This window comes from Canis lupus, chromosome 3 (assembly GCF_048164855.1).
Source record: "Canis lupus baileyi chromosome 3, mCanLup2.hap1, whole genome shotgun sequence".
NCBI lineage: Eukaryota > Metazoa > Chordata > Mammalia > Carnivora > Canidae > Canis > Canis lupus.
The window spans coordinates 18,196,809-18,215,696 of record NC_132840.1 but is presented as its reverse complement, the minus strand read 5'-3'; the positions used below and the strand labels follow the sequence as shown (position 1 = coordinate 18,215,696).

At 43.9% G+C, this 18,888-nt stretch overlaps 1 protein-coding gene across 4 annotated transcripts; it reads left to right on the top strand.

The window, feature by feature from the left end:
* The first annotated feature begins 5,282 nt into the window (after positions 1 to 5,282).
* Positions 5,283 to 18,312, top strand: C3H16orf46 (chromosome 3 C16orf46 homolog). 4 transcript variants are annotated; one of them, XM_072819401.1, is made up of 5 exons: positions 5,283 to 5,458; positions 8,707 to 8,789; positions 10,164 to 10,233; positions 11,706 to 11,953; positions 16,033 to 18,312. In XM_072819401.1, exons 4-5 carry the CDS (start codon positions 11,744 to 11,746, stop codon positions 17,020 to 17,022), a joined length of 1,200 nt encoding a protein of 399 aa, XP_072675502.1. In that variant the 5' UTR covers positions 5,283 to 5,458; positions 8,707 to 8,789; positions 10,164 to 10,233; positions 11,706 to 11,743; the 3' UTR covers positions 17,023 to 18,312. The 4 variants fall into 4 exon arrangements, with proteins under 4 accessions (XP_072675502.1, XP_072675505.1, XP_072675503.1 ...); XM_072819404.1 differs by lacking the exon at positions 5,283 to 5,458 and adding an exon at positions 5,670 to 5,864; XM_072819402.1 differs by lacking the exon at positions 5,283 to 5,458 and adding an exon at positions 5,670 to 5,948.
* Positions 18,313 to 18,888: the final 576 nt, after the last annotated feature.

The following is an 18,888-nucleotide window of genomic DNA, read 5'->3' as shown; positions in this document are numbered from 1 at the left end:
TTACGTAATTCAAGGATTTGGGGTCAAAATAAATAATCTTTCCATTGGAAATAACTGGCAGTAGAGAAAGGTTTGTTAGTCTTATAGTGTCAGGTAAGGAACAATACTACCTTAATTTTGCAGCATACTGCACTTGCTGGTGCTATTTTTTATACAATGAAGCAACAGCCTTGCAGGAAGAGAAATCGTTAATAATAAAATCTTCAACTTTGTTAATCATGTTTTTTTTTGTTTTGTTTTGCTGTTAATATTTCATTGAGTGACTCTGCTAGTATTTGTGAAAATGCTAATTTTAACTTATGGAAAGTTATTTTTTAAAAGGAAAGTTAAGCCATAACAATGAAAGGTTTCAAGAAAATGTTTCCTTTTAATCACAAATCTGGTTTTTCTTAAAGACCTAATTGCCTGATAGCATCAAGTACCATTTTTGGTCATCTTTAATCAAAAAGAAAGCACTGACTTTGGTGGTTTTTGTTTTGTGTTTTGTTTGTTTGTTTTTAATGCTGCCAAGTTAAAAGACATAAGAGGAAAACAAGGAAAAGTAAAAGTTTGATAAGCATAACATATGGCATCCTTAAGAAAGTAAACCACATTCATGTTTAAGTAATGGGAACAGAAATGGGCATAGTGAAACTTTTTAAGAGCTCACACACTGACTTAGTAAATATCCGCTTAAGCAAATTTACAGTGCCCAGTGGTATTTTTAAGTAGCTAGATACCATATTCTCTAAGCCAAGTGTAATAAGCTGATATTTTGAAGGGGATATGAGAATATACTCACACACAACTATAAATATATATAAATACATATACATAGCAAGAGCAGACATACTTGTATCATTTTTCCCAGTTAGTGCCAGAAAAGGGATATATTCAAATACCACCACCTTCTGATGGTGAATAAACTGCAAATGTGAAAACCTAGAGGAAATATGTAAGTAAATAGCAAATCTTTCTGCTCAGTAGAAACAAACCATCCTTTAATGGCCATGTCACTGCTGAGCTGTATTTTTGCAACCTTATCAAAGTGTTCAAAATATTTTCGGTAACTATCTCCTTGTTTAATTATTAGTCAATTTTTAATTATTAAAAGTTAATTTGACTCTCCTTTGGAGATAGAAAAGAATGAGTAACAATTACATAGATTTACTCTTTTGAAGTACTCTCATACATTACTTCATGATGATTAAAGCAATATCCAGGGGCACCTTAGTTGCTCAGTTGGTTAAGTGTCCGATTTGGCTCAGGTCATGATCCCAGGACCCTGGGATCAAGCCATTAAGCCCTGCATTCGGCTCCCTGCTCAGCAGGGAGCCTGCTTCTCCCTGCTGCCACTCCCCATGCTTGTGCTGTCTCTCAAAAAATAAAATATTCTTTTTTTTAATTCTTTTTTTTTTAAGATTTTATTTATTTATTCATAGAGACACAGGCGGAGGGAGAAGCAGGCACCATGCAGGTAGCCTAATGTGGGACTCCATCCCGGGTCTCCAGGATCACGCCCTGGGCTGCAGGCGGTGCTAAACCACTGCGCCACTGGAGCTGCCCAAAAAATAAAATATTCTTAAAATAAATAAAGCAATATCCAGAGCTAGGTAGGACAGATCCATAAATACTACCATTTCACAGAAAAGAAAGGTAGTGGGGAAGATAAGACACTTAAAGCTGGGCAGTCATGGTTAGAATTTTCACATTTCCTGGTGCATTCTCTAATTCCTTAGCTAATGTTACTACAAAAATACTTAAATTGGAATAGGGGTGGAAGGGAGGGAGGAGGAAGGTTCTTAAGAGGGGAAGCAAGCAAAAATGGCAATTCTAGAATGAAAGTTCATCAGTGATTATAATCTAAAAAAGATGGGCAGTTTTTTATTCTTCCATCCTTTCTCAAAGACACACTTGCACTGTTAGACTCCCTCTGAACTTTTTCAGAGCCAAACAGTATGGCAACGTGTTCTTTTGCTATTTAGAATACAGAACCATTTCAACCCTCATTTCTATTATAATGCTGCCAAAAATGTCAGGCATTCAGTGGCCCTCCAAAAAGTAAATCAACAGAGAATTTAATTTCTCTGACTTCATATTCCTTTTGAATGGTTTTGGTTCTAATAGAGCAGTTTCATAAAGGTTTAAAATAATGCTTGCTGATAATTTAAACTCAAGAAATGGAAAAGGTTACTCTAAAGGTATTAAATTTTTTTGATGATCTTAAAAATTTTATCACTTTCCCGAGTTTAAGGACGCTGACAGCCTTAAGTTTTAAGAAGAACTATGGGCGCCTATCCAGGGGATGGCTCAGTTCACTGAGTGTCTGATTCTGGATTTTGGCTGGGGTCAGGATCTCAAGAACCTGAGGTCAGCCTGCATTGGCTCTGACCTCAGACCTCAGCAGGGAGTCTGCTTGAGATTCTCTTCCTCTCATCTCTGCCGCTCCTCTTGTTTCTGTGCTCTAAAATCTTTAAAAGAATTATGCTAATTGTAACTGTTCTTATTACTGCTTAACATTCAGACCCAAACACACATATGCCTGCCTCAGAGAGGGCCTTCACTTTACAAGGAGATTAAATTCTTTATTCCGTGCAAAATGGCTTTACAACTCACCACCTACCCCCATCAGTATTCTTTGTAGACCAGATTTAGATTCACAACAAAATTAAATAGAAAATATAGTTTTCATATATCTCCTACCTCTATTTTTCTGTTTTTGAAACATTTCTTGGCTAACTCTAGGATCTTACTCTACTAGAACTCCTGATATCCTGATTCAGCCTATATTGGCTTTTTGTAAACATGACTAAACAGTTGACCCTTAATATTTCTACTTAGTCATGCTATCAGGTTTTTACCTGCTAAACTACAGCAAAGAGCCCATTTAAAAGCAAGGTGTGCAGGCACAGTTCTTGTGAAGGAAATCAGTTAACCATCTTCCAACTTTCACATGTACTTAATGAGAATGTGCTTACAGTCAAGCTTATTAAGAGTCATTTAGTAAGGGGGCAGCCCCGGTGGCGCAGCGGTTTGGCGCTGCCTGCAGCCTGGGGTGTGATCCTGGAGGCCCAGGATCGAGTCCCACATCAGGCTCCCTGTGGAGCCTGCTTCTCCCTCTGCCTCTCTCTCTCTGTGTCTATGACTAAATAAATAAAATCTTTAAAAAAAAAAAGTCATTTAGTAAAATTCTTAAGTTTTTTGGTATACTTCCTAGAAACAAAGTAGCCTTCATGACTAGGTAACAAAGCCTTGTTAGGTGATTTCAAATTTTCTGTTTTCAAAATAAGTGAAGGAGGACCTAACCCAACTATTAACTTATCATTAAAATATTTTTTGTTAACTGTGATTTCTGTTTGGAAAGGAATTTTTAAGAAGTTGAGAGACTGCTATAACAAAACCTCTTTCAGGGCGCCTGGGTGGCTCAGCGGTTGAGCCTGAGCCTTTGACTCAGGGCATGATCCTGGGTCTGGGATTGAACCTGACTCCTCCAGGGAGCCTGCTTCTCCTGTCTATGTCTCTGAGTCTCTGTGTCTCTCATGATTAAATGAATAAAATCTTTAAAAAAAAAAAAAAAAAACCAAAACTCTTTCATACGCATCTTCGTATGACAAGGTATTTCAGATTCTATATATTTAGAAAATGAATAAAATGGGGTCTGAATCTGTCTTATTTTGATATTTATCCACAGATACAAGAATTGGGAAGGGGAGGAACAGCGTCACCCATTTCATTGATACGCTTCCAGTAACATTGTCTAGTATTTATCAACACATGTAATACATTCCTGATGTTTGTCAACTGAGTATTGATTGAATAGACAATTCTCAATCTGGAAACACTGGATTGTTTTAGCCTTATAGTCTTTAAGTTTTGCTTTCAATTTTTTGTTGTTGTTGCACCCCAAAGTGACAAGGCTACTCAATAAGTCTTTGACCATAGATATGTTAGAATGAAGTTCTGTGTAGGAAGTAGAATAAGAATACAATTATGAATTTAAGGAGAAAAAGCAGAAGAATTTCCATCTTTTAATTATATTTTTAAATAGATGTTGATGAGTATCAAACTCATTAAATTTAGATTTCTTCCAGTACTTTTCAAATAAGGGTTCAACATTTTTTTAAGGTTTTATTTATTGGAGAGGGAGAGAAGGTCCAAGCAGACCCACAGCGCAGAGCTCAGTCTCACAGCCTATGAGATCAGGAAATGAGCAGGGCCCTCAGCCGACTGTGCCACCCCGGCGCCCTGGGGCGAAACATTCCTCAACGCCAACATTTATGATACTGCGGATGTCAATACTTTACTACCATTTACATTTATGAACGTTTTGTAACAAAAATGTGCAGTGAAGTAACGCAGTTTTGTACAACTGTTTTTTATTTTTTTGTACAACTTTTTAGAAGTATGCAGGCATACCATTTCTTCCAGGTTGTGGGATATAACATACAAATGTGCATATTTTAGGTAAAGAAAATGACACCTAAAAAAGTGTCCAGAAAAGTACTTTGCTCTAATATCCCAGAGAAATGTTATACAATAGTTTTTCCAGGCTTTCTAATTAGTACCGTGGGTTCTGTATAAAAAGCATTAATGGCTATCTTCCCAAGTGCCTCTTAATCACAGTGCTATAAAAGACCTCTAATGCTTTTATACAGCAGAAATACTCACAATGGGGGGGGGGGACCCTAGAAAGCAGACGGGCTTTCGAATCCGTTGTGAGCCGGGTCCAGGCTCTGCCGCAGGCCACCTGGCTGCACCTCCAGGTGCTCAAAAGTGCGAGGCCCAAAGCAGGGGAGGAGTGGGCAGCCCTGCACGGCCTCCCACCAGCAAGGGCGCGACGCTACTTGCCTTCGGGGTCCCAAGGGCAGGGAGCGCGACGCCGTGCCGCCGGCCTCCCGCAGGCGCTGGGCTTCCGACCACGCGCTCGGCTGCGCCCTCTCGCCCGACGGCAACGGCGGGACCTGAGGAGAAGCCGCCCAGGGGCCGTCGCCTTCTAGCGCCAGAGTCCGCGGGGCATCCGGCCCGCGCTCGGCCTCACCCCTTCCCGCAACGGCGGGCGCAGGCGGGCGCAGGCGCTCCCCCGCCCTCCCCCGCCCTCCCCCGCCCTCCCCCGCAGGCGGCGGGCGCGCAGCTGCGCAGGGCCTGCCGGGAGCACGTGCCCACAGCCTCCCGCCCCGCGCGCCCTAGCTTTGTTACGAGAGGCGGGGTCTGGGTCACTTCCGCCCCCGCCCCGCGGGCCCCGCCCCCGCCCCGCAGGCCCCGCCCCCAGCGCGTCCGTAACCCAAGGCAACCGTCGCCCTCGCCCGCCCGCGGGACTCGGCTGCCGGGGGCCTTCCATCCCGTGGGCCCCACAGGAGGGTGTGAGCGGCCGCGGCCGCTCCCCCGCCCCCAGGGCAAAGCCCCAGACTCCGCAGGCGGCAGAGCGAGAGGCCCTGCCCGGTTCGGAGCTGCCTCTGAGGAAGGGAGGCAAAGCGGAGAGGTAGTTAGAGGCGCGGGGGGGCGGGGGGGAATGGGTGGGGCAGTGGGAGGAGCTGGCGGGGCGGGGCCTGCGGGGCGGGGCCAAGGCGGAGGGGGCGGGGCTTGCGGGCGAGCACAGCGCTTGAGAGGACGGTGGGCATCTCTGGGGCCCGGCAGGGACTGCTGGATGAAGAGGACGAGGAGGGATCTTGGAAGAAGGGAAGGAGCCTCAGGGAAGGGGAGGGGCTGGTCTAGGAGAGGGAAGAGCGCCGTGTGGAACACCTGGGCTTTAGGAGCAACAGGTGGAGTGCGTGCTTGAGGACTTGGGCTTTCCTGCAGACTTGGCAGCTGTGTGACAGCTGAGAAGACACGCGTTGCTTTACTGCTTTATTCCCGAAGGGCTGGAGACAGGCCTGCAGTAAAAACAGGTCTGACCTGGAGGGATGGTTGCATAAGCCACGCCCCTAGGGTTCCTTCTTTGGGTCGCCAAAGCTGCTGTGCTGTGTGGGCAGGTAATCGGCAAAAGGCACGGATAATGAACTTGGAGAGATACAATTTATATTCCTGAAAATGGGAACAAACTGTGCAAGTTGAGCGGCGCATGTGCTTGACTTTGAGGCAAAGATTCAACTCCCTGCGGAGTTGTGTCCAAAACTGTAAATTAGATCGAAGTCTTCATATCATTTTCCTTTAGAAACTATATTAACAGGGATCAGCATGCCCAAGACAATCTTCAGGACTTAACTACTTCATATGCCTGAAGCGTGGCTCTGCATGAAGAAACTTCCACCATCATTAACAGTGTTTCTATTCCTGGATTTTTCTTCATTCAACACACGTTAAAGATCCTCAGAAACATCCATTCAGAATTCCAGTTGAGATTGCCGGAAACCCATCTTTCCCTGGCTGATTTTTTTTAAAGATTTTATTTATTTATTCATGAGAGCCAGAGAGAGCCAGAGACATAGCAGAAGGAGAAGCAGGCTCCCTGCAGGGAGCCCGATGCAGGACTCAATCCCCAGAGCCTGGGCTCATGCCCTGAGCCAAAGGTAGATAGATGCTCAACGGCTGAGCCACCCAAGCGTCCTTCCCTGGCAGGAATTCTGACATGGATTCAAAATTCCTTTAAACCTGAAACTCCAAGACGCCTGGGTGGCTCAGCGGTTGAGCATCTGCCTTTGGCTCAGGGTGTGATCCCATGGTCCCAGGATCGAGTCCCATATCAGGCTTCCTGCATGGAGCTTGCTTCTCCCTCTGCCTATGTCTCTGCCTGCCTCTGTGTGTCTTTCATGAATAAATAAATAAAATCTTAAAAAAAAAAAACCCTGAAACTTCCAGGAAGATGGGGGTGGGTGTAGGGCATGGTGTAGGGTCAGGGAGGTGGCAAGGAGTTTTGAGGGATCATAGCTTGCTTTTGATTTAAATGTCCTGGGCTTTTGACCTCTCCTGGTCCATCAGCATTCCTCCCACCTCCATTAACCTAAACCTGGGAATGTGTCAACCAGGTGTAGGAATCTAGAGTATGCCATTGGAATCTGACTTTTTATATAAGCAATGGCAAATAGGTGGCATGTGTGCTAGCACTCTTTATTCTCTGCAGACATCATTAATCAAACCACAACTTTTTCCTGCAGTGGGCAAGTCTTAACATCCTTCCCTGTCTCTCTTAACATCCTTCTCTCTCTCTCTCTCTTTTTAAAGATTGTATTTATTTATTCATGACAAACACATAGAGAGAGGTGGAGACATAGGCAGAAGGAGAAGCAGGCTGAGAGGAGCCTGATGCAGGACTTGATCCCAGGACCCCAGGATCATGACCTGAGCCAAAGACAGACACTCAACCACTGAGCTACCCAGGTGACCCTTAACATCCTTCTCAACACAATACCCTAGGTGTGTTGGGACTGATTTGAACTGACAATTGGCAACCTATTCTTCATCCCTATTTTGGACAGTAAATATTTTAAGAATTAATAGACATCAATGTAAATATAAATTCATTTAACTCTTGGTAAGAGTCCTTTTTAAAAAAAATTTTACTTAAATCGACAGATCAAGAATCCTGTAGATGAAAAAAAAAAAAAAAAGAATCCTGTAGATGAGATTTATATGCATAGGCCAGATAATTGTATAATGAGGTGAGTTTGCAGCCAGTTGGTAATTAGTAAATGCCCCAGTACAAGGCATATCCACATGGCATTGTCCTTTACCCTCTCCTCACCAACATTTTATCAGCGACAGATGATGTTACAGGAGGTATGCCCATCAAATGCAAATCTTAAAGTGGGAATGAATGGCCAAACTGTGGGGTGTCAGAGTCAGATTGGCAAGTATCTAAGCAGGTTGGAATGATAGTCCAAAACTAAGAGAGTCCAAAACTAACTAATTTTAGAAGGATCTGATCCATTCAGAGGTCTATATCTAGTGCAAAAGAAGAAAAAACAATTTTAAAGAAAATTAACAGCATGGATATGGAATGAAGAAGACAGGGATTATTAACCATTCATGTGGGAAAAAATATAGAATTTATAGTTGACCTCCATCTCAGTGTTCATCAAGATTGGGATATAGCTTTAAAAAAATGTAACAACCTTTGTTCAATTAATAGCTGTAGATTTCAGATCAAAGGGAGTCAGACTTAAAAGACATTTCTAGATGACCACATTTGAAATATTACCCCCATTTCCAGTTACTATATTTGACCGGGAAGTTGTGCATTCTTAAGATGAGGGAATTTGAGATTCTCTTCTGAAGTAATCATAACTGTCTTCAATTATTTTCAGGATTATCATATGTTGTTTTTGGGGGGAACACCAGGAATTGAGGAGCATAAGTTTCAGGATTGCAGATGTTTTTGAGAACATTCTAATCTTCAGAGCTATCGGTGGAGTGAAAAAGGATGCTTGTAAAGTAATGAGCTCTCGATCATATGATTGTAAAACTCCATGGAAATCAAGAAGTGGAATAGTATGACCCATTGATTTACTTCAAATCTGTAAACTAGGCATAATTTACCTTCAGAAAATATGACTATCACATCCATGCAGATTTTTGCATTTCAACATAAAAGTAAGAATGCATACAATTTGTAAGAAATCACATATCCACTCTTTTAGTTGATCTTAATAGCTTTTTGTATACTTGTATTTGTCATCTCTTACATGAGTTGGAAGACAAGAATGGGCAATAGAATTTGAAGGCATGATTATTGGAGAAAAATTTAAAATTAAGACAGTTTTCCAATAACTGAATTCTTTTTTTTCTAATTAGGAAAAGACCACCAACATTCTATTTTTGTAGTGGAACATCTTATCCAGCTTGAACAGTATTCCAGAGAAGCACCTCACAATCTGGTATGCAGTAATCTGGCTATTTGACTAAGAATACTGTGTTTACTGACTTCAGAGATGATTCTTAGTTTTTGGTCATAAGGAGTCAATATGTTCCCATGATCCTCCATTAAATGAATAAAATACTTATAAAACACAATATTTATAACATGTAAAGTGCCCATAAAAATGCCTGGTGCACAGTAAAAGCTGTCATGCAGCTCTTACTTCTATTATTTAATGTTATCATTACCTGGGTTTCTTTCGACACTTTGGAATATAATGAGATTGGAACTTACTCTGGTACCCTCACTGGGTCTAACTTCTATTGACTCCAAAATAGGGGCTTCCTATTGGAAGGATAGTGGATGGGTATTGGATACCTGCCTCTTTGGCCTCCACTGTCTGTCTCAATATAGAGTTAATATTATCTTCCTCTCAGATTTCATATATTCTCATGACATGTGAGAAGTCATTGAAGTTGCTGGAGATGGTTAACCTGACAGAGAGAAGAGTACGTGGAACCTTTTCATAGGGCCATTGGAGAGCTGAGGCAACAGGCAATCTTTGAATCAATGATTCTTCAACCTTTTGCAGTGACAGACAGCTTTGTACCTCTGATGCAAGCCCTTTTCCTGAAAAAATGCTTGAGCATTTTCCAAGGTGTCCTAGATCTCCTGAAATGAAATCCATGCATGGTTGGGAGGGCTTCCCATCACAGAGCTTAGCTCTGGAGGGCAAAGGAGGACAACAAGGGTGGAGAATATTGAGGGGGCAGGAATACCTGTGTTGGGGTCAGTATAAGAAAGATCTTCCTGATAGCTCTGCAGGATTGTGCAATCACGTTAAGGTGGTTTTAAAAGTAATGATGGCCAGACTTTGTCCAGACCAATAAGAATCAGAATCTCTGTGGGTAGGGTGTACAGCCAAGTTGGAGAACCAGTAAATCAGAAAGTTTGCTATTGGAACAGGCTAAGTAATGAGCGCTTTGCCAGCAGAGATACTTCAAGTGCAGAACTTTTTTCTTAATGATTTGAACATTCTAACTATACTTAATCTCTCCTAAACTGTATCTGTTTCTTTGCTATACTGACCTCAAGTGCACATTTATTTTATTATTTAAATAAACGACTTTCCTTTTGATTCTCTACCTTTTTCCTTTTGAACTGTACACTTGTTAAGTCTTTGGGCTCTTGTGGGACAAATGTATTTGTAATTCAGGAAAGTGCATGACTGAGTTGGGAGCTTCTTTGGCCTGAGCAGTGACTGAAGTGAAATTTCATAAGATGAAGGGATCAGGCTGGTTTGCACAATCTGGTCCTTAATCATGTTTCTGTTAATAAACAGAATAGCACTCGTGGTTTTTAGTCACTTCTAATACCATTTTTTTCCTTTCAGATTTCATTTATTTCCTCTGATGTCATATTGGAAAAGATTAGGATGTACAAAGATATGTGACCTTCCATAGGTAAATGGAACTTTATTAACATCAAAATGCCACTTTAAGCGTATGTGAAAAAGCCAAAATGGTAATTAAACAGATGTGGTTATAAGAAGTTACAGATCTTTACCTCAACAGAAAATTTAAAAAGTGGGTTTCTAGTAGGGATCATGTTAGGGTAAGAGAACACAAAGTATGTGGTCCCCAGGGGGTGTCATTATAAGCCAGGAATCCTGAAGAAGGCACTGGCTGTTCCTTAGCATACAGCTGGACCATTGGAGGTCACTGCCTAGGCCCTGGGATTCATCTCTGCAGCTTGCATGGTGCTCAGGGGGAGCCTCTGTGTGTAGGAAGGTACTAAAATCATGCCCATCTTATAGATAAGCAAACAGACTTGGACATGTAACTTGCCCAAGGTCGTACAACTAGTAATGGGATTGGAACCTCGGCTGTTTAGCAACCAAGTCTGTGCTCCTAATCAGGATGAGAACTTTCCATAGGTGGTTTAGTTGGTTAAGCATCTGAGTCTTGATTTTAGCACAGGTCTTGATCTCAGGGTCCTGAATTCAAGACCCACGCTGGAGCTCCATGCTGGGTGTGGAGCCTACTTTAAAAAAAAAAAAAAAAAGGATGACAACTTTCCTAACTCTTTGACTGATTATAAAGGCCAAGCCCCATTTTTCAGCCTGGGAAAATATCATTAATGATAGACAATATCACCCCCATCATCACTGCGACTGCTACCATTACCACCACATACGGGACTAGTATGCTAAGGCTGCCATGATGTAGTACCATAGACACTGGACAGCTGAAACCACAGAAATGTACTGCCTCACACTTCTGGAAACTGGAAGTCCAAAATCAAGGTGTGGGCAAAGTTGGTTTCTTCTGAGGGACATGAGGGAAGGATCTGCTCTAGGCCTCTCTCTGTGGCTTGCATTCTTCTCCCTGTGTCTTTTCACATGGCCTCCCTTTCTGCGTGTCTGTGTCCAGATTTCCCCTTTCATAAGGATCCAGTCGTCCAAGGTGGGTAGGATTAGCAGAGTGACCTAGCCTAGACCACATGCTCTCCAGCCTTGGCTGGTATCTGGAGTTGCCAGGAAGAGAAAGAACAGAAAGTGGCCAGGTCACCCATGCTGACCACAGTTCCCGTGGCGTTAGCACAGTAGCATCTGGCCTTTCTTTGGAGTGGAGGGCAGGGGGGCTCAAACCTGCATTCCCTGCTGCACTTTACCCCATCACGAGGGATAGAGCATCCGCTAACATCTTCTTATCCTCTCTTCTTCAGTCCCAACTTCAGTCCTTAATTAGATCCATTAGTCTTTCCAATTAGCTGTATTTTTTATAATATCAATGGCTGGCAATGGCTGATTTTGTAATATTCTTCCAGTCTATTCTGGAATGTGTCTTGATGTTATTTTACCTGGGTTATTGATTTGTTTTTTAAAGAAATGAATATTATTATAACTAAGTCCAGCCCGCATTTCATGCTATAGGAAGAAGATGTTAAAAACCCTTGGCCACAATCACAGTAATGGATCTCTGTCAGAAGAAGGAGACTGAATTAGAAATCAGTGAAAATAATGAAATTCAAAGCCCAGAAGAAACGGAATTAACGTATACTTGCTCAGATGAAAGAAGTGAAAAGAATCATGTTTGTTGTCTTCTCAATATCAGTGACATTACGCTTGAACAAGATGAAAAAGCCAACGAGTTTGTCATCAGAACTGGATGGGAAGAAGCCGTGAGTATTTCCTCGACTGACCTCAGTCACGCATCTGTGTTTTGGTTCAAGCTTTTCCTTTTGCCAAAAAGAGTTATTACAAAAAAAAAAAAAAAAAAAAAAAGGCATTGAAATCTAGGAACCTTAGGAATAGAAATGAGATATAAATAATGATAACAGTACCTTTTATTGGGTATTTGTGGCCATTTGGTGTTGGCAAGCTCAAATGCTTCACATATATCCATTCATTTAACCTCTCAATAGCCCTACGAGGCAGGTATTATGAACAGCCTCACTTTTCAAGCAAGGAAAATGAAGCATCCAAAAGGTGAAACAGTGTGCCAAAGATCACCCAGCCAAAGGCCAAGGCAGGGCTTAAATCCAGCTCTTCTGGACTCTAGAACCCAAGCTCCTTAACTGCTGTGCTAAGCTCCCCAAGAAACCTGAGATTGCTGTCCTAGTGGTTCCACTCAGAACACCATGGGTTTATTCTTAAACTCTTCCTAGAATTAATAATGGAATCCTAAATTTAGAACTATAAGGAGATTTGATCGAATTCACTGATTCTCAGGTGATGCTTGTCAATGTCACACAACTGGGGGCTCGGGGAAGGGGATGCTACTGGCATCTATTGAGGGTGAGGGGAAGGGGAAGCTAGTGGCATCTATTGGATAGAGTCCAGGAGTGCTGCTCCAAATCCCACAGTGCCCAGGACGGCCCCCACCACAAGGAATGAGCCAGCCCTGTCTTAGTTTGGGGCTGCTATAACAGAATACCATAGACTGGGGGCATATAAAAGACATTTATTGCTCACAGTCCAGAGAGTGGACATTTGAGATCAAGGTGCCGGCATGGTTGGGTTCTGGTGGCGGAACCTCTTCCTGTTTTGTGCTCACATGGCCCTCATTGGTACAAGTAGATCCCTTGTACCCTCTTCCTCTTATAAGGGCACTAATTGCATTTTGAGGACCCCACTCTCTTGACTTCATCAACCCTAATTACCCCCAAAGATCCCACCTCCAAATACTACTTCGGGGATTCAGGCTTCAACATGGAATTTGGGGGGATGCAGTCATGCAATCCATAACATGCCCTAAATGTCAGTAGTGCTGATGTTGAGGAACCCTGATCTAATTGGTTTATTTTATAAATATGGAAACTGAGGCCAACACTTGGCAGAGCAACTCCCCCAAGTCTACTTGACAGTTGAAAGAGTTGTGTCTTGAGGACCCTTGTCTTGTACTCTCTGTTGTACCACCCCCACCCCACTACCTTGTGTGCACGCAAGCTCGTGCCAGCTAAGTTAGGATTATAAACAGTTCTATTTGACTATATAAAACTTTCCAAGTTTAGAAGGTTCAGTTTACTACTGAAAGTAATGACTTTCAAGTGTATATATCCAAGGGCTGTTGGAAAAGAATTTTCTTTTAATTGGAAGAAATGCCACATGTGCCCCATGCTTAAAGCATGTTTGCTGTTCACAGTGGAGGATGATCACACCGTGCCATCTCCTCCTGCCTGCTGCCTGTTGCTCTTCACTTTCTCTGCCAACCAGTCCCCCACCCCGTGTCTCAGGTGGCCTTGTCTCAGGATGGGTGTCAGGGGCCTCTCTTCCACCAAAGCTAGCTTCCTGCACTGGCTTGTGGCCCTTTGATACTTCCTGTGCTGGTGTCAGGGACCTATGGGCCAGTATGTATATGAGGACAGAGAACACTTTCCTGGCAGCAATTAGTGAGAATTTCCTATGTTTGCAGAGCCAAGGGACCTCACAGGATGGGTTTCCTCAGGGCCATACATGTTTGACTCAGACCAACCCAACCAACATGTAGCTTACCTGTGACAGCCTACCTGTGAGAATCAAAAAATCCAGGTATCATTGATCTCTGGACTTGGATCCCCTGTCAGGCCACCTGAACACCTTGGAGATATAGATCTTCTGTAGCAGCCTCAACCCAAGGCTCACCTGGGGTGTTATTAAAACCATCTGCCCAAGTCCATCCTGTGAGTATTGGCATAGGTTGGGGGGGGGGGGCTCAAGAATCTGGATTTTTAAGCAGCAGTGCAGTTGACTCTTAAGGTCAAACAAGCAGAGAACATTTTCTGAATCAACAGGTGCACCTGTTTAATAGATTAAATGGGACATCTGTAAAAAGATTAAAGTTCCAGAATTTAGGTTTCTCTCAAATATCCAGCTGAGTCAAAGTTGGTGTGCTCAATAAGCATCGCCAGAAGATGAATCTCCTTGTCTGGCTGGAGGAGGACGGGATGTGCAGGGGTATAGGACTTGTCTCATTCCAGCTGAAGCCACCTTCCATAGAGAGGCCAGTTAGCCTGAGGATCTGTTAGCTAACGTGCTGGGACCCTTCTTTGCAAAAGCTGGAAATTCACCTGGGAACTCAGGGTCAAGAGCAGTGAGGTCTGAAGCAAGGAATGTGGTCCTCTTGAAGACCCAGCACCAACTCCGCAGCACATGAAGGGACAGGGTTCCAAGACAGAAGCTGGTGGAGGATGCTGGGAGAGGTGTCTTTTGGCTATCTCGAGTGTAGCACAGGGCAGCGACCTTACAGCTCCCACATATCATTGCCATCTAAGAATTGGGACCTAACTATACAAAAGAAAATAGGAGTTTTTTGTTGGAATAGATTCAAGGTGTCTACTTGAATACCTTGAATTCCAAGGAATTTGGAATAAGAAAGACCAGATTCAGATTCAGTACTTACAGGCCGATAACCTCAGGGAGGGCTCCTTCCTCTAGCTCCAAGTTCCGGCCCTAAAGGATGTATGAGGAGGGCAGGAATGCCTAATTCAGCGTCAGGCACTTACTAGACTTTCTGAAAAAGGGATGCCAAACACGATTTTTTAACTGGAGGAATCTGGGGAGCTGAGCATGTGCAGTGAGAGGGTGCAGAGATCAGGAGCGAATGATAGTAAAGGGATGTTTTTGTGCAAGACAACCAGCGGCTGGCCTCCGGTGGTGGCCCGGGAGACACTGCGTTCCTCACAGCCTCTCTTTGTCCCCTGTGTGAAAACACACAGACCTGAATGTGCCAGAACCTGCCGTGGGCTGTAATGATGTTTTTGTTTGTTTGAAGATTTTATTTATTTATGAGAGACAGAGATAGGCAGAGGGAGAAGCAGGCTCCCTGTGGGAACCCCGATGCAGGACTCAATCCCAGGACTCCTGGGATCATTCTCTGAACTGAAGGCAGACACTCAACCACTGAGCCACCGAGGTGCCCCTGTAATAATGTTTTGAACGACAGTTTCCACCTCTGTCATCTGGGCGTCAGAATACCTGAATTAAAGTGCTGTGGTGAGGGTTAAATGAATGAATGCCAATAGATCCTTAGCTCAGTGTCTGGAAGATAGTAATAACATGGGAACTATATTTGCTTTTTTTTTTTTTTTTTTAAACATATAAGGACCAGATTTAGCAAATGAAGACACAGGATGCCTGGTTAAATTTGAATTTTGGTAAATAGTACCTAGTATGTCCAGTGTTGAGTATATCTCAAATGTGGTCCTGTATTTTTATCTGGCAACTCTATTTAATGGTGAATCTGTTGCAAGCTCAGCCAGGAGACTCTAGGCGTGTACAGGTGGAGAGTGGCGCAGGGGTTCTGGGATACACTGACTCCAGGACCTGCCTCTGCTCATCCTCTCTCCCTCCAGCCCGTCCAACACAGCAGTGTCCCAGGGTCTGATAACAGAGCCTGGTGGTCTAAGAGAACCTGGTAGGGAGGCAAGTACAAACAGTTCTGATTTTATATTAAGAGTTCTGACTTTAATGTGCATCTGAAAACATATAGAGCCAGCACATCAAGATGGCCATTTACAGATATTTTTGCTTAGTATTTTAATATGAAATCCAATTGCTAGTATTTCAGATTAAAAAGCACTATTACAAATGCTATTACTTACTATGAGGCTAAAATAGTATTAAAATTAACAACAGCCAAAAAAAAAAAAAAAAAAAGGTGAGTCAGTTTTAAGGAAAATACCAGTTCCCAGAGGGTGGCCCCCAATGGGGATGTGGTCACCCCTGGAGCAGCTGGACTGTAAGCAGCTCAGCCGGGAGTAACATGCTACTTTATTTGCAGGTTCAAGGCTGGGGAAGGACTTTTCCAACTGCCTGCATCTGGCCCAGGAAGAAGCCTAAAAAGGCGAGGGTGGGAGAAGTTGCCAGCGGCTGCTTACTCTGTGGCAGCCTCTCCCAAGGGAGCACTGAGGCCAGGCCTCAGGCCGGGAAATTGGGGTCAGGGGTTCCTGCTGAGGTAGGTCCAGAGAAGGATCAAGGAAGCCCCTCCCAGACTCAAGGGACCCCTCAGGGTCCCACTGCTGCCTCCAGGGAGATTAGCAAGATCTGCTTTCCCACCTACAGTCAGGGAGAGAAAAAAAGTCTGCAAATAAAGGAATTTGTTTGGTGCAAGGAAGACTGGGCCACCACTGAGACTATTAGGGGCAAGGACCCCAGAAGTGCCAGCAGAGGTCCCTCCATCTCAGACTCCTTGACTTCCAGGGCTCTTTTAGTTCTGCCTCCCCTGAAGGCTTCACCCCCAAACGGCTTGGATGTTCTGGGTAAGAAGAGTAAGAACTTTTTCTTGCAGCCGGAAGAGAAGGTGCTGGGTGTGGAAAAGGATGAGTGTGTGGCTTGTACATATGGATTGAAAACAGTTGACGGGAAAGGTGAAAAGAGACCCGTTGAGCTGGCCAAGCACCCCAAGGTCAATGACACACTGCCTTTCCCTCCCCGGGTGGCCCCAACACCCCTGCTGGCCAATGTGGAGCCGTGCTGTCTGCAGTGGTCCCTCCTGCCTGAGAGAAACCTGCTGTGCCCTCCCAATCCCAGCAACGTGCATTATCTCACCACCGTGCAGCTTTTGCAGAAACAGGGAATGCAAAACTACAAAGCCAAATTCAGAGCCAGGGAGCCAAGACCTCCCATCAACACTCAAAAGCGCATTCTCACGGAGGCCAAGCAGGAAAACAGGCTCCAAATGTTGGAGACCAAAGTGTTCCCGAGAACGCTCTTGCCATCCCTCACAGTGAGCAGAGTTGTTATTCCGGTCTCCACTCACAGACTGCTCTGAGCTGCCGCAATAGAACTCCCTGGGAATAAGTACTGTTTGAATTCTTTCATCCTCTCCCGGTCTCTCCCCCTCCATCCCATCCTGCTCTCTTCTCTTCCCTTCTGCGGTGCTCTTCCCGGCCACTGGCCCTCCCCTAGTCCTTTTTCTTTTTTTGCTGTAGAACCAGAGGAAATGGAACCTCACTGTATGGGTTTCAATTCATTCTCAAAACCCCCATGTTTATGTGTCACCTGCTTCTGTTGCTTAGCCATTTACAAAATGCAAACTGGTAATGCCAGTCTCAGCCTGTGCCTGCCTTATCTCTCTACTCCCCCTGGAAGCCAAGCGGATGGTGGGGACTCTGAAGGACCTCCCTCAGTGATGCCCATGTCAGCCTGGAGCCAACCGGCTGGGGTTCTTTCCACCCCACCCCCGTGCCGTAAGCCAAGTGGAAGGGCTTGTTTAGACCAAATTGTTTCCTGATCTTGTGAACCAGGCAGTTATCTATCATATATAGTTATCTATCCTGCTTCATTTTCTCTTGCAACAAAGATCTGAAACATTGCTTTAATAGATAACCCCAGCCTGTGTCCAAATAAACATCCTTGTGTCTGAGGTGTCATATCCTTATATCCACGGATATACCGCATCCACTACATGCTGCACATCCCAGGGTTTCCTATACTTAGGTCATAGCCTCATGCTAGTCTCCATGTCTGGAAAAGTTTTAGCCGCAGCTCCGTAAAGTCCATCTTGGGAAGCAGGTTAAGAATAACTATTTGGAAAAAAAAAATGTCACTGTGATTATGACTGTCACCCCTCATGCTTCCTCCAGTCTGACCTTGTGTCTAATTTTTGGGAACTCTCAATCCCAGACAGACACTTACAGAATAGGGAATACTTTCTCCCTTCTTCCCTCATTTTACCCCAATGCATATTTCCTAACGTTGTATATAAATTAAACATTTGTAAATGAGTTATATTTTAAGTGCTAAGTGACAATGCTATGTAGAGAAATGCTCTGAAAAACCATTTTGTAGTATGAATAACCATTTAGCCGCTCTGTAATTACATAGTTTGCATTTGCTTAAGATAGGTTGTACTTGATCTCTGGACTTCCTGTCCCCTAAATTATGGGTAGACAGACGTAGGACTGTGTTTGTAAACATCTGCTTTCCACAATTGGTCTTTGTAATGTCTCTTAGTTTAGGTTTTTTTTTTAATTGTTTTGTGATTTGTTTTTACAAAACACTAGAAATGCAGAAATGAATATAGTACAATGGTCATTAAAAGGTGTACTTTGCCTATTGAGGTCGGACACTTCTTTTTTATAGTCTAAAGCAATTTTTAGGTTCTGCCCACCTCTTATTCTCTGAATGAAGAAACCATCTAGGTTCTGCCCCCAAGAAGCTGTTGCTCTCCCGCTGCGTCAGGACCGTGAAGTGTGAGACCTGGTGTTGTGTGAGGACCCAGCTCTGGCAGCCTGCCCTCCTGCGTCAGTGGTTCTTCAAGCTTCATCTCAGAAACAGCAAGATGATGTCTAAGCTCAGTATGGAACATAGGCGGGAGTGTCGCTGGGAGGGAAGCATGTCTACCAGCGTGAGCAAGGGACAGAGCCCACCTACTTAGCCTCGGGGTGCTTACATTTTGAGATCTGGAGTCAGTCGGAAAACATTGATCTAAGTTAGAATATTTTTTTTTTTAAAGATTTTATTTATTTATTCATGATAGTCACAGAGAGAGAGAGAGGCAGAGACACAGGCAGAGGGAGAAGCAGGCTCCATGCACTGGGAGCCCGACGTGGGATTCGATCCCGGGTCTCCAGGATCACGCCCTGGGCCAAAGGCAGGCGCCAAACCGCTGCGCCACCCAGGGATCCCATAGAAT

Bases quoted from the DNA above. Each gene is read 5' to 3' on its own strand.
- C3H16orf46 (XM_072819401.1), top strand. From the start codon at position 11,744: ATGGATCTCTGTCAGAAGAAGGAGACTGAATTAGAAATCAGTGAAAAT. The intron at 11,954-16,032 runs GTGAGTATTTCC...CTTTATTTGCAG, and splicing joins GAACTGGATGGGAAGAAGCC to GTTCAAGGCTGGGGAAGGAC.